Source organism: Porites lutea, chromosome 12, assembly GCF_958299795.1.
Source record: "Porites lutea chromosome 12, jaPorLute2.1, whole genome shotgun sequence".
In the NCBI taxonomy this organism is placed as follows: Eukaryota; Metazoa; Cnidaria; class Anthozoa; order Scleractinia; family Poritidae; genus Porites; species Porites lutea.
In genome coordinates this window covers 2257965-2273569 of record NC_133212.1, presented here as the reverse complement: position 1 = coordinate 2273569, position 15605 = coordinate 2257965, and the positions used below count along the sequence as shown (strand labels likewise).

General features: G+C 40.6%; 3 protein-coding genes across 4 annotated transcripts in view; 2 read left to right on the top strand and 1 right to left on the bottom strand.

Moving 5' to 3' along the window:
• LOC140921807 (receptor-type tyrosine-protein phosphatase delta-like) overlaps window positions 1-2694 on the top strand; it is a 58797-nt gene extending 56103 nt beyond the window's left edge. For both annotated transcript variants that reach the window (XM_073371808.1, XM_073371809.1), the window contains one exon: window positions 118-2694. In XM_073371808.1, the coding sequence (XP_073227909.1) occupies window positions 118-186 (69 nt within the window). In that variant the 3' untranslated portion in view covers window positions 187-2694. The remainder of the gene's footprint in view (window positions 1-117) is intronic.
• A 480-nt stretch (window positions 2695-3174) lies between these two features.
• LOC140921879 (radial spoke head 1 homolog) lies at window positions 3175-5560 on the bottom strand. The gene is made up of 3 exons (XM_073371878.1): window positions 5311-5560; window positions 3810-4027; window positions 3175-3434 (listed from the first exon to the last, which is right to left on the bottom strand). Exons 1-3 carry the CDS (start codon window positions 5520-5522, stop codon window positions 3175-3177), a joined length of 690 nt encoding a protein of 229 aa, XP_073227979.1. The 5' UTR covers window positions 5523-5560.
• A 614-nt stretch (window positions 5561-6174) lies between these two features.
• Window positions 6175-14891, top strand: LOC140921828 (putative exosome complex component rrp40). The gene is made up of 4 exons (XM_073371829.1): window positions 6175-6392; window positions 6489-6639; window positions 13562-13710; window positions 14478-14891. The coding sequence occupies exons 1-4, from the start codon at window positions 6175-6177 to the stop codon at window positions 14557-14559; spliced, it is 600 nt and encodes a 199-aa protein (XP_073227930.1). The 3' UTR covers window positions 14560-14891.
• Window positions 14892-15605: the final 714 nt, after the last annotated feature.

Sequence of the window (15605 nt, the reverse complement as noted above, 5' to 3'; positions counted from 1 at the left end):
GAAGCGATTAGTTTTATAGTTTAGGATTTTGCTACACCCCGTTGCTTTGCATTCTCTAAACTGCGAAACTTACAAATTGTTGATAGTTATTTCATTTTCTTTCCTTTTTCTCTCCAGGATCAATATTTATTCTGCTATCAAAAGGCTCTGGAATACCTCAGTTCGTTCGACCATTACGCAGTGTGAGGAGCCTTCATAATCACGAAAACCAAAATTTATAGCGTCGAAAAACGTGTGGGTTCGATATAAATCACTTTGCATAACGAGTGTGCCCATGACTTTGCTCACTTTATTTATTGGCTATACCATTCGTGATGGGGAAATTCCAGTAACAGCTGCCCTTGCCAGTATTGGCCATCGTTGGCAAACCATGGTGTGGTCCAGTGCAGTGAATCACTTGGCTACGAAAGACTTCGGTGGACAACTGAAAATTCGTGGCAGATTTCAGGCCAGGGGCCTCCTGTGGAAATTATTTATTGCTAGCATGTAAATGACTGGCTCAGAATTATATACAGACATTTTGGCTCTTGTTAGAGAAATGCAATGCAAAAAGGTTAGATAAACAAGCCGATTTATACATTAGCCGAAATATGGCGTGTAATAATATTGCGTGGGATACAAGACATTTACACAGGTGTTTTGATTTTTGTCAAAGAAGTGTACAGTAAGTAGGTGTAAAGTAGGGAAATAGAGTAATTCGTTAGCCCGAGAAAACAGCCGACATTTGGCAACACCACTGGTTTCCCCGCGAAATGACGCCCGAGAAGAAATTCGCGCAGAAATTCCATACTGATGACGTGTCACCACCCAGATCTGGGTAGTGCTTCTCATTGGTTGTGCCGTAAGGGAAATTTACTTCAACCAATCGTCATCAGTATGGAATTTCTGTGCTCGTTTCTCAGACGTCTTTTCGCTGGGAAACTAGTGGTGCCGTGGCGTCGTAAAATGTCGGTTGTTTTCTGAGTCTAAGTAATTCGTCTAACGAAATATGGCGTATAGTATTTTGCGCGTGGGATAAGAGAGTAATATCAAACCTCAATGCGTCATAAGAGACGAGATCTTTGAGAGACTTTTAGTCACGTTTAAGACAAACTGTAAAAGTCAGATTCAGTTGAGAATTTCTCAAAAAAGGAAATGAGCAGATAAAAACAGTCCAAGACAGTTCTGATGGATAAAACTAGTGAATCCACTCATTTTTTTGTCGAAGTACTAAGCAGTAAAAGACAAATATAAGGAAGACTTGATCAAGTGGTACAAAATTCACGTTTACTGTAAACTTGACTGCAAATCTCTCTGTTAAGAATACAACCACTTTAGATGTTAAGATTTCTTCCAAAATTGTTGCGCCTTCGTTTTGAACGAGGCGAAAGGTTTTCCGAGGAGTTTGACATTCACAGTTTGACAACAGCATGATCTTAACTGGGGGAAATGTGATCGATTTTCAAAAAAAAAAGACAAAAAAAATCAAAAAACGAAAGAAAAAAGAACCGAATAACCTTTTACAGAACTGCCGTTTTAAACGCAAATCGTGAAAGAGTGTTTCCAGGGATGAGTAATTTATATTTTTTCCTCGGGAGTAGCGTTTGCATTGTTAGCTAGCAAAACAAGTGTCTGGCAGATACATCTCCATAGAATAAGGGATCGATTGCTTTTGCCTGTGCTATAAAACTTTGCCGGTAATTTGTTTGTCAGATTCTATAAAGGGATTTTGATTCTTTAAGTTTATTTTTAGTTAAAGTTTTTAGTTTAAGATTCTTAACGTTTGATGCCAGTATGTTTTGGTAACAAATTTTACCTTATATGTTTTTTGGGCGTTTTACTTAACGTACTTTTAGAAAGGGCTTAGAACGGTGTTGAATTGAGTGTCTAATCATGAATCAAATTGTAAAGCAAATTCTTGTAGCCGTCGCCGAGCGCGAGAAAACCACTGATATAATTTCTGATTCGTTGATAATGTGACACAAGAACCAATCAGGATCGTAGAAATGCTAAACTACACTTATCGGGAGAGAACTTCTGAAACACAACTCAATCTAACTCAATACTGCTTTAGACAGTCAATTATAGAGTGTATCACTCTGCTCAATAACTTCCGTGGCCTCAAGAGGTCCACATTCATGCGTGGTAATGTTTCAAGACAAAACCAAGCCTTTCATATTCAAACATCCACCTTTGATTTTGGAAGTCGGTGATGCAGGTTTCGTTTCTGACGGCACGACACGACCGTTGCCGATTGCCGATTGATCGAAGTTGTTTCGGTGAAACAGCGAACTGCAGGGTAGTTAACGAGTTTTAAAATGGTTCTACAACGGCAAAGAAAAGCTACCTGGATCACTGCACAACCTTTAATGGCTTTAGCAAAACTGACCTTGCAAGCACCTTTAAAATTCGAAACAAAAGGAGCTACTCAACTATAGTAGCAGATCTCCTTACAAAACGATGTATAAAGGTACTTTTCAGATCATCATGAGATGACATTGAATTTTATCCTCAATTTTAGAATTAAATTGAAATTTATAGTTGACAGATGTATTATACCGTATCGTTTTTCATGTACATATGATTTATAGATGAAGAGATTGGACTATATTTTTATAATAATTAATCATTATATATGTAAATGTGCTTGTGAATTTGTTTTTTAGCATTACAGACATCAAATTCAGGAACAAAAAAAAAATAAAAACCATTAACAAAGAAGTATAATGTTTAATTCACTTGAGCATCTCCTTAGTAAGGGTTTTAGGAAGAGTCCTCCCCCCCCCCCCCCCCCCCCCCTCAAAAAAAGTGAAGAAACAACTACATTTGAGTTGTACATTTTTGCCTTGGGGGTAGAGGGCGGGAAGGTTGGCTTGCTTTCTAAGCATGATCTTGAATGGCGTGGAAATAACTGTAGACAACTTATCCTCTTGATACTAAACCTGAGGAGACCAAAAGCTCTTTCATCCCCTCTATTTGAGATACCTTTACACCCCAGTGCGGTCAATGAGACACGACGTCCTAGACCAGTAATACAGCACATTCTTCTGGTATTTTGAATATTTTTCTTTATTCATATGTAGTATGTTAGAGCTATGAAGATTTGAGGACAATTGCAAGCATACAAGTAAGCAGAAGGCACCTTCAAAGTAAATCAGTTCCAGATGTTCGTAATTACACAATGCTCGGCTCAGTTTAAGAATTCAAAGTTTTCTGTCTTAGCCCAGCATCATACAACATCAGACATCTCCATACCGGCACATGAACTACCTCCCTCATGGTGCTCGTACGGCGGACAATCCTCCTTGTCACATATTCGCCCTCCTGCTCACAGCCCGTGTCAAAGTGGAACCTTCCCGGGCCGATAGGTTCCTCACCGTTAAAGGTCCCTGAGTATGAGTAATTAGGGGTTACAATTGTTCCTTCGTCTTCAAACCTCCCGTTGGTCCAGTTACCTGGAAAATGCAAGAAAAAGGACAATTTCTCAGTGTTGTGTAGTGATTGCAACAGGAAGACGGGTCTCGTATTTTTTTGAGGCTGGCGGCAGCATTTTTTTCTTTTACTCACAAGCCCATGTCATTATATTCATTAGTTTCCTAACTGTTATTAGCAAGTGATATTTTATAGTAATTTTTTTATATTATACGATTCTTCTTCGTCTTCTTCTGCTTCTGCTTCTTCTGCTTCTTCTTGTCATCATCATCATCATCATCATCATCATCATCATTACTGTCACCATAACCTTACTCGTCTTATTTATAGAACGTTCGGGATTCCCTAAATAAAGGCATTCATCAAGTTAGCTCCAAACTTACTAGCAGGGGACTTACCTTTGTATTTAAGCCTTTGGTTCTTGTAGATGTATTCCCCTTGCCCATGTCGCCGATCTTCTTTCCACATTCCTAGGTACTTATCGCCATTAGCATATATGTATACACCATAACCATTCCTCTGTCCCTCGGCCCAGTCTCCATCATACACTGACCCATCAGGGTACCAGAATGTTCCTTGACCATGTCTCTGATTGTTGACATATTGTCCTTCGTACCTAAGAAATAAACTAGAAAATTATACGTTTATCACAACGCTTCGCGAAGCTGTGATGGAGCCGACGCACTACGAATAAACTGAAACCAGCCAATAGGTAAAATATGGTCTAAAAAAGCAACAACAACAACAACGGCAAAGAGAACAAAAACAAAACAGCCAAAAAGAAGAGAAAGAACATTTCCTTCGGCGGGAAATTTTGATTTTTATTAAGCGATTATACAAAAGCAAGAGCACTGCTTTTCTTTGGTAGAAATTTAAGGGTGAAGTCAACAAGAATTTTTGGACTTGAGAAAACACGTGCTGTAGAAAAGTGCCTCCAGAGAACTGTGTTTTCTGTAATTTAATTGGTTAGTTATTTGGTTTGAAAGCGCGTTTGAATATAAAACAAACTCGCAGCAAAACCAAGCCAAATAATATGTCGGTGAACTATAGTTATGCCAATTTTGTGAAATTCAAGTATAGTGCACATGTACAGTTCCAGCGTAAGCTTGGATAAACTGTCTTTATGATGTCGCGATTCAAGAAGAATTGCATATCCATAGCTGAGAACCGTACAAGAAAAGAAATTACTGGACAGATCACTAGATGTAACCGCAAGGAGACGTAATGGAAATTCAAGTTTTTTACGCAATTTCAAACTACTGGTAAAAGTTGTTTATGATTTTTTCTACGTGCAGTAGAACCCCAGTAACTCGAACCCTGAAGGGAAACGAAAAACAGTTCAAGTTAGCGAGGTTTCGAGTTATCAGGATCGATTGCAAAATTCAATTTGCCATATTAAACTTGATACATACTGATTTTTAAGCACTTCAGTGTATAGTGAAGTGCAAATTTTCAATAGGAGAAAATCAGAGATTACACTGCATCTTTTGTGATCTAGTTTTATCCTTGCTTCAAATTATATATACACATATACTTTTCTTTGTTTCAGACCTAGCTAGTACTTTTGTTTGCTTTTAATAATCGCTATAGAAGAATTATCAAACCCAAAATATTCTCCATAATGTTCACTTGCCGCGTTATTCGTATAGGTAATAGCATGATTCATTTTTGGCACAAATACCACGAGTGATATTTCAAAATTGTTATACGTAATTTCACGAGCCGATGAGGGAGTGAAATTTGAGACAATGTTGAAATATCACGAGTGGTATTTACACTACGTCCCGCAAAAGGTTCGTAATTTTCACATGTAAGTACTTCAAATCAGGCAGAAATACCACGGCTCTAAGCCAATCAAATTGCAGAAATTTCTCACGCGGTAGTAATTAAGTTTATTACCTTGCCTGTTTACTGAAAAACACGTATTTCCCCTTGCCATGTCTCTTTCCATTCACATATTCGCCTTCATATTTATCGCCGTTTGGTAGCAAAGTGTGACCAAACCCATGGCGTTCATATTTCTCGTTTCTGTGTCCTTCATATGTACCAATGTACATGCGAATACTTGCTCCATCTTCACTGTCTCCGTCTAAGCTTTCATAAGAAGTCATGTTGAGAGATACTTTGAATTCTTTTGACTTTTGTTTTTTTTCGTTATATCGTGTTTTCTGTTCTCCTGAGAAGCACCGTATGCTTTAAGTTTTCCTTCTGTGGAAACGTTTTCGCACAATACAGTACAGGTTTCGTTACTTCATAGAGAGCCTCGCATTCTATTCACTAAGCGCGCGCAGAAGAATCAAACCGTTATATCTATCTGCACCGTTATATCTAAAGCAAATCTGGTACTTTGTTGCTTTGAAAACAACGAGGTGAAAGATTTCTGAATGCGTGAAGAACGAACCCCAAAGGACGCCTGCGGGGAGGCTAGGGTCTTCATAGATTTTTGTGATGTATGGTCCCTTGATACTGATGGCGAGACAATAAGATGTCATGTGACCCCTAAGTAAAACCACTGAGAGCGCGCGTTAGGGAAAAAATTCCAACTCAACAAAGAAATCTGTATGTTTGACGATATACTGAGAAAAGTTTCTAGCAGTATTCTCAGTTAAGGGCTCGACATAGTTTCGAATCCCAGGGGATTCTTTTTTCCGGAAAATTACCCCTTTTAGGAGAAGTAAGCTAAGAGAAATTGAAATAAACCGAGGAGTCTGGGGTTGATAATGCACTCTTTTCTGTGTTACATGAAGTACGTACCAGAATAACATGGCGGACAAGGACGTCGCAAGTCTTGTCAATCGAGTGGTAATGCCAGGCGATGTCATCGGCAAAGTGGCAGATTTAGAAGCAACTATTGAAGGAAAAAGCAAAATCAAGTTTGGGCCTGGGTTGCGAGAGGAGAACGGCGTGATTTTAGCATACAAGGCAGGAGTTTTAAGACATCGAAAACCGGCCACTTATTTGATTGACTGCAATCAAAGGAGGGTAAGACTCGTGTTGCACATGGCACATAATATAGATTTAGAAGGTAAGGGTAAGTAACTTTTTCTCTTGCTGTTTACTTACTCACTGGGACATACGTATGTCCCAGTGAAGGAAGAACGTGTCATTGGCATTGTTACCAACAGAGGCTCTGACAGTTATAAAGTTGATATTGGAGGAGCTATGCCTGCATCACTGCCTAGTCTTTCATTTGAAGGAGCAACTAAGAAGAACAAACCTAACATTCAGGTAAAATCATTTTTAATGCTTCCATTTGAAATATTCAGGGTTGTCACTAGAATTTCAAGTTCCCAGATATATGCAATTAGTCGGTGGGGAACTGAACAGCAAGGGAGTTCTTTTGCTCTTCCTACAGACCTACCAACCCCTAAAAAGAGAAAATCTGGAGACACATGGAAAAAAAAATCAGGAGATTCTACAAAGAAGTAGTGAGATTCTATTTTTCCTGATCAAGATTACACGAACACTCTTTTCCATTGGGGTATACATGAACTGTTTCATTTTAAATATAACCCGGTTTTTAGTGGGGCCCCTGTTGTAACAAATTAGAGGCTGCCTTTGCTTTAACGACTTTAAGAAGCCAGAGGATAAGTCATCCCTTGGACGAAACTTACAGCAAAGAGTTGTTTCTTTCCGGATAAGCCAACTTTTTGGCTGAAATGTTAGACAAAGTCCCAACAAGGCTTAGAAAGCAGGGTTGTCAAAAGTAGCCGGCTGCCGGCGAAAATTGCCACCTACTTAGTTAGTTTCGGCAACCTACTCTGCTTGGCATTTCTTCACGGATGGCATTTTTTATAAATAACATATAACCATTCACAAACAAGATTAAAAGGTAAAGAACATAGCTTAATCTCTGGATTTTCAGTAATTTTAAAGAGAAAATAGCCTGGAGAGTGCAGAAAACAGCATTTCAGATAATCAAAATATAAAATTTTCCAGGGGAGCAAGCCCCCAGTCCCCCCAAGAGGCTTGCACCTTAGCTGCACTAGCTCCTTACTTTCACAACTCAGAAACATATCACTAGGGATATGTGTTTCCCTTGTAGGGGAACACATATCACTAGGGATATGTGTTTCCAAGGTAGGGGAACACATATCACTAGGGATATGTGTTCCCCTAGTAGGGGAACACACATCACTAGGGATATATGTTTCCCAGGTAGGGAAACACATATCCCTAGGGATATGTGTTTCCCAGTTAGGGGAACACATATCACTAGGGATATGTGTTTCCAATGTAGGGGAACACACATCACTAGGGATATGCGTTTCCCTTGTAGGGGAACACATATCATCAGGGATATGTGTTTCCAAGGTATGGGAACACATATCACTAGGGATATGTGTGATGTGAACACACATCACTAGGGATATATGTTTCTCAGGTAGGGAAACACATATCACTAGGGATATGTGTTTCCCAGTTAGGGGAACACATATCACTAGGGATATGTGTTTCCAATGTAGGGGAACACACATCACTAGGGATATGTGTTTCCCTTGTAGGGGAACACATATCATCAGGGATATGTGTTTCCAAGGTATGGGAACACATATCACTAGGGATATGTGTTTCCCTGGTAGGGGAACACACATCATAAGGGATATATGTTTCCCAGGTAGGGGAACCCATATCACTAGGGATATGTGTTTCACATGTAGGGGAACACATATCACTAGGGATATGTGTTTCCCAGGAAGAAGAACACATATCACTAGGGATATGTGTTTCCAAGGTAGGGGAACACATATCACTAGGGATATGTGTTCCCCTACAAGGGAAACACATATCCCTAGTGATATGTGTTCTTCTTCCTGGGAAACACATATCCCTAGTGATATGTGTTCCCCTACATGTGAAACACATATCCCTAGTGATATGGGTTCCCCTACCTGGGAAACATATATCCCTTATGATGTGTGTTCCCCTACCAGGGAAACACATACCAGTTCCCCTACCAGGGAAACACACATCACTAGGGATATATGTTTACCTGGTAGGGGAACACATATCACTAGGGATATGTGTTTCCCAGGTAGGGGAACACATATCACCAGGGATATGTGTTTCCTACGTAGGGGAACACATATCACTAGGGATATGTGTTTCCCTTGTAGGGGAACACATATCACCAGGCATATGTGTTTCCCAGGTATGGGAACACATATCACTAGGGATATGTGTTTCTCTGGTAGGGGAACACACATCACAAGGGATATATGTTTCCCAGGTAGGGGAACACATATCACTAGGGATATGTGTTTCGCAGGTAGGAAAACACATATCCCTAGGCATATGTGTTTCCCAGGTGGGGGAACACATATCACTGGGGATATGTGTTTCCCTGGCAGGGGAACACATATCACTAGGGATATGTGTTTCCCAGGTAGGGGAACACATATCACTAGGGATATGTGTTTCCCAGGTAGGAAAACACACATCACTAGGGATATGTGTTTCCCACATGGGTGAACACATATCACTAGGGATATGTGTTTCTCATGTAGGGGAACACATATCACTAGGGATATGTGTTTCCTAGGTAGGGGAACACATATCACTAGGGATATGTGTTTCCCTTGTAGGGGAACACATATCACCAGGGATATGTTTTTCCCTTGTAGGGGAACACATATCACCAGGGATATGTGTTTCCCAGGTATGGGAAGACATATCACTAGGGATATGTGTTTCTCTGTTAGGGGAACACACATCACAAGGGATATATGTTTCCCATGTAGGGGACCACATATCACTAGGGATATGTGTTTCCCAGGTAGGGGAAGACATATCCCTAGGCATATGTGTTTCCCAGGTAGGGGAACACATATCACTAGGGATATGTGTTTCCCAGGTAGGGGAACACATATCACTAGGGATATGTGTTTCCAAGGTAGGGGAACACATATCACTAGGGATATGTGTTCCCCTAGTAGGAGAACACACATCACTAGGGATATGTGTTCCCCAGGTAGGGGAACACATATTACTAGGGATATGTGTTTCCCAGGTGGGGAACACATATCACTCGGGATATGTGTTTCCTAGGTAGGGGAACACATATCACTAGGGATATGTGTTTCCCTTGTAGTGGAACACATATCCCTGGTGATATGTGTTTCCCTGGTAGGGGAACCCATATCACTAGGGATATGTGTTTCCCAGGTAGGGGAACACATATCACTAGGGATATGTGTTTCCCAGGTAGGGGAACACACATCACTAGGGATATGTGTTTCTCATGTAGGGGAACACATATCACTAGGGATATGTGTTTCCCAGGAAGGGGAACACATATCACTAGGGATATGTGTTTCCAAAGTAGGGGAACACATGTCACTAGGGATATGTGTTTCCCTTGTAGGGGAACAGATATCACCAGGGATATGTGTTTTCCAGGTAGGGGAACACATATCACTAGGGATATGTGTTTCCCAGGTAGGGGAACACTTATCTCTAGGGATATGTGTTTCCTTTGTAGGGGAACACATATCACTAGGGATAGGTGTTTCCCTGGTAGGGGAACACATATCACGAGGGATATGTGTTTCCCAGGTAGGAAAACAAAAAACACTAGGGCTATGTGTTTCCCAGGTAGGGGAACACATATCACTAGGGATATGTGTTCCCCTAGTAGGGGAACACACATCACTAGGGATATATGTTTCCCAGGTAGGGGAACACATATTACTAGGGATATGTGTTTCCCAGGTGGGGAACACATATCACTCGGGATATGTGTTTCCTAGGTAGGGGAACACATATCACTTGGGATATGTGTTTCCCTTGTAGGGGAAAACATATCACTAGGGATATGTGTTTCCCAGGTAGGGGAACACACATCACTAGGGATATGTGTTTCCCATGTGGGTGAACACATATCACTAGGGATATGTGTTTCCCAGGTAGGGGAACACATATCACTAGGGATATGTGTTTCCAAGGTAGGGGAACACATATCACTAGGGATATGTGTTCCCCTAGTAGGAGAACACACATCACAAGGGATATGTGTTCCCCAGGTAGGGGAACACATATCACTTGGGATATGTGTTTCCCTTGTAGGGGAAAACATATCACTAGGGATATGTGTTTCCCAGGTAGGGGAACACACATCACTAGGGATATGTGTTTCCCATGTGGGTGAACACATATCACTAGGGATATGTGTTTCCCAGGTAGGGGAACACATATCACTAGGGATATGTGCTTCCCAGCTAGGGGAACACTTATCACTAGGGATATGTGTTTCCCCTGTAGGGGAACACATATCACTACGGATAGGTGTTTCCCTGGTAGGGGAACACATATTACTAGGGATATGTGTTTCCGAGGTAGGGAAACAAAAAACACTAGGGATATGTGTTTCCAAAGTAGGGGAACACATATTACTAGGGATATGTGTTTCCCTGGTAGGGGAACACATATCACGAGGGATATGTGTTTCCCAGGTAGGAAAACAAAAAACACTAGGGCTATGTGTTTCCCAGGTAGGGGAACACATATCACTAGGGATATGTGTTCCCCTAGTAGGGGAACACACATCACTAGGGATATATGTTTCCCAGGTAGGGGAACACATATTACTAGGGATATGTGTTTCCCAGGTGGGGAACACATATCACTCGGGATATGTGTTTCCTAGGTAGGGGAACACATATCACTTGGGATATGTGTTTCCCTTGTAGGGGAAAACATATCACTAGGGATATGTGTTTCCCAGGTAGGGGAACACACATCACTAGGGATATGTGTTTCCCATGTGGGTGAACACATATCACTAGGGATATGTGTTTCCCAGGTAGGGGAACACATATCACTAGGGATATGTGTTTCCAAGGTAGGGGAACACATATCACTAGGGATATGTGTTCCCCTAGTAGGAGAACACACATCACAAGGGATATGTGTTCCCCAGGTAGGGGAACACATATCACTTGGGATATGTGTTTCCCTTGTAGGGGAAAACATATCACTAGGGATATGTGTTTCCCAGGTAGGGGAACACACATCACTAGGGATATGTGTTTCCCATGTGGGTGAACAGATATCACTAGGGATATGTGTTTCCCAGGTAGGGGAACACATATCACTAGGGATATGTGCTTCCCAGCTAGGGGAACACTTATCACTAGGGATATGTGTTTCCCCTGTAGGGGAACACATATCACTACGGATAGGTGTTTCCCTGGTAGGGGAACACATATTACTAGGGATATGTGTTTCCGAGGTAGGGAAACAAAAAACACTAGGGATATGTGTTTCCAAAGTAGGGGAACACATATTACTAGGGATATGTGTTTCCCTGGTAGGGGAACACATATCACTAGGGATATTTGTTTTCAAGGTAGGGGAATACATATCACTAGGGATATGTGTTCCCCTAGTAGGAGAACACACATCACTAGGGATATATTTTTCCCAGTGAGGGGAACACATATCACTAGGGATATGTGTTTCCAATGTAGGGGAACACATATCACTAGGGATATGTGTTTCCCTTGTAGGGGAACACATATCATCAGGGATATGTGTTTCCAAGGTATGGGAACACATATCACTAGGGATATGTGTTTCCCTGGTAGGGGAACACACATCACAAGGGATATATGTTTCCCAGGTAGGGGAACACATATCACTAGGGATATGTGTTTCCCAGGTAGGGGAACACCTATCACTAGGGAGATGTGTTTCCCAGGTAGGGGAACACGTATCACTAGGGATATGTGTCTCCCAGGTAGGGAGACTCATGTGACTGGGGATATGTGTTTTCCAGGTAGGGGAACACATATCACTAGGGATATGTCTTTCCCTTGTAGGGGAACACATATCCCTTGGAGGGGAACACGTATCACTAGGGACATGTGTCTCCCAGGTAGGGAGACTCATATCACTAGGGATATGTGTTTTGCAGGTAGGAGAACACATATCAGTACGGATATGTGTCTTCCTACCTGGGAAACACATAACCCTAGTGATATGTGTTTGCTCTACCCGGGAAACACATATCGCTAGTGATATGTGTTCCCCTACCATAGTATACTATATTTTTTCTCACAAACACTTAAATTGTAAATTTTTCTTTGGTAAACATTTTAACTGATGTGACCTGTTATTTGAGCAGCTAATTGATTATCTATGTTAATTGGTGTGATGAAGAATTGAGACCTTATGGCGATTCAGTTTCATTTAGTAGTGATGATATTGGGGCAAGCATTTAACAGAATCGGAAAAAATCAGTATCTGATTGATCGGCATGGATATGAGCCAATGCCAATATTTGGACGTGTGTCCTCTACGCTGGTAAAATTGTACTGGACATCCCCTGTATCCAGAATGCTAGGAATTAACAAAAAGAGAACAAAATCATTCAATTCATTCAGTTTCTTGGTTGGTCAACCAGAGTTTGAGTCAAGTATTTCGTCGTGTTGAAATGTCAAATTCAAAGTAAGGATAGACTAACGATTTAAGGAAAGAGCGTTTTGGATTTCTAGACGGCCTAGACATATATAATTTCTTTTACCAAAGCTTAGTTTTGTTGAGCTTGCTACAGTTATAAGAATGAACGCCTCCTGGCAGTTTCTATTGAAAGCCTCCGCTTAGATCAGCCCCACGTATTTATTGGGTTATTTACTGTATATTTAACAATTATTCCTCGAGCCCGAATGGGCTCTGAGTCAATAGCCCCATTTGGCCTTTGGCCTCATGGGCTATTGACTAATAATTATTGTTTTAGTAAAATTCAACTAGTTGGTCAAAAATAAAGAGAATAAAAAAATTTAGCTAGTTAAAGCTAGACTTTAATCCTTTTTTGCCGCCAAAAAGCCTGCGCTTTTCGCTACTAGTGGGCTATAACATATAGCCTAGTAGTAGCTCAACCAATCAGAACGCAGCATTGATAATAGACCACTACTTGGATTTTCCTAAAAAAAAATTAACCCTTTATCATCCCCATCACTTTGAATCCAGAGTACCCTGTTCACTTTGGGTGCTGGTAACAGTAACTTCCTGACCTCCTCTACAGCTGACTCTCTTTTTTTGATACCTAATCACTGATTTATTGAATCTTCACTTTACGGTTATGCAGATAAAGGTATCAGTGATAACAGTATGATTTAAAATTACTAAGTGATCTTCTTTCATTTTGCAGATAGGGGACATTGTTTATGCCCGACTAAGTGTTGCAAACAAAGACATGGAGCCGGCGTTGGACTGTACGGATGGCAGTGGAAAAAGCATGGGGCTAGGACCATTAAATGGTGGATTTATGATCACATGCTCCCTTGGCCTTTCGAGAAAGTAAGTACACTTCATAACTGATTGGGAATTTTAAATAGTTCCTTCTAGGGGTATAGCCTGCGCCAAAGACAGAACTAAATTTCAGGTCCTGATAACTCAAACGTCGGATAGCACTATCCACCGGGTCTCAGTTGTTTAAAAGCTAAATTTTTAGTGCTATCCACTGGATAAATTACTATCCAGTGGATAGCATAATAAGGATGCTAATTATTGATTTTTGTAATAATATTTCCGCTGGATAGTGATTTATCCGATGGATAGCACTATCCAGCTTCAGAACTACTGGGGCCAGATAAATAATATTGCTATGCAGTGGATATATTAAGTATTTCAAAATCCAATGGTACTTTCCACTGGATATAGTATTTTATCCTGTGGATAGCACTACTACTCACCTTTTGAACAACTGAGGCCTGGTTAAGTCAGTCTGCAAAACAGCACTAAAATCCTTTTTTCTGGCCCCTCACTTGTGTACCAGGATTTTAATTCACATCATGATTGGCCTGTTAAAAATGTCATTGTTGACTTGCCAATCAGGTTGAAGGGAAATTTAAAACACATTTCTGGTAATTAGCTGAGACTGTATGGGGCTCACGCAGGCTACTAGGGGGTATACTAAATTTCTTCTTGAGCCATGGGTCCTTCTCCTGACAACACCCCTGCTTAATCCAAAAAGGTTATGAAAAGAGAGAAAATGATCATCAGTGATAAAAAAATTGATATTGATGTTTGGTATTGATTTTCATTTGTCATATTCCCCTTTTCAGACTCCTCAGTAAAGAATTTGTTCTTTTGAAATACCTTGGAAAGTACTTTCCATTTGAATGTACAGTGGGACAGACACTGTAATTTCTCACACATTCGCCTACTCCTCGAGATGGCGTCGAAAACCGTGACAAGGTCTATTTCATACTGGCTTAACGAAAGCAGAATGTTAAAAATACATGTACAGTATCTCAAATCAAGAATCTTCGATAAAGTGCATCTGAAAGTTTGTTTCATTCGATAAAAACCCGTTACTGAGAGGCTGGAAGTTGTTAGAGTTCAAATGGGGAAAAACTGGGTTTGGCGAACCAAACAACAAAGGTCAACAAATGATATGGACACCACCCAAGGTACTACTTTTTTAATTTATTTTTTTAACAGTGTTTATGTTCATTAAAGAGCTTGCATTCATTATAAACTAGTTCTGCTGTTAGTCCTTTTATGCGCCCTTCCCAACTGGTCGACAAAATGCTTTAAATTTATTAGAAATTGTTGAATTGACACAAAATGTTCGTACAAAAAGTAATATAGTTAAAACAAACAACTGAAGAGCACTCACCTCTTCATAAAATACGCTATTTAACCGGCCAAGAAAGTAGTCAAAGTTTCCTCGTACGAACTTTACAGGCAAATTTATCATTATTGAACTCAGAGCTAGGAACCATTAATTTTTGAGGTACGTCATTACCAGAGTAAAACCTTGCAACTCGTTACAAAGAGTACAGGATCGGCCTCTGAATGGTTCCTTTCTCCCATCTGTCTCTCACTTGTCCGTCTATTCCCCACCGTAGGGCACACAAAAAAGGCCGTAATTCCCACCCCTTGACTTTTCGAGCGCAAATATGCTGTTTCGTTTAACAATTTATGTAAAAAATATAGAGAACCTGACTTACATTGCATCAACAAAAAAAACGGGACACCCACACTTAAAAAACAAACAAACAAACAAACAAACAACCGGCGATATTGTTTCACGCGGCCAGAAATACTTCGCACACAAACAGATACAGACAAAACAAAACAATGAAAAGTTAGTTTTAATTTGCCCACCTTCACCATACCCCCAGCCCTCGGGCCCGAAGCTCTGGACTTTTCCTGCAGGCTACCTCGAGGACGGATAGTAGGAGATA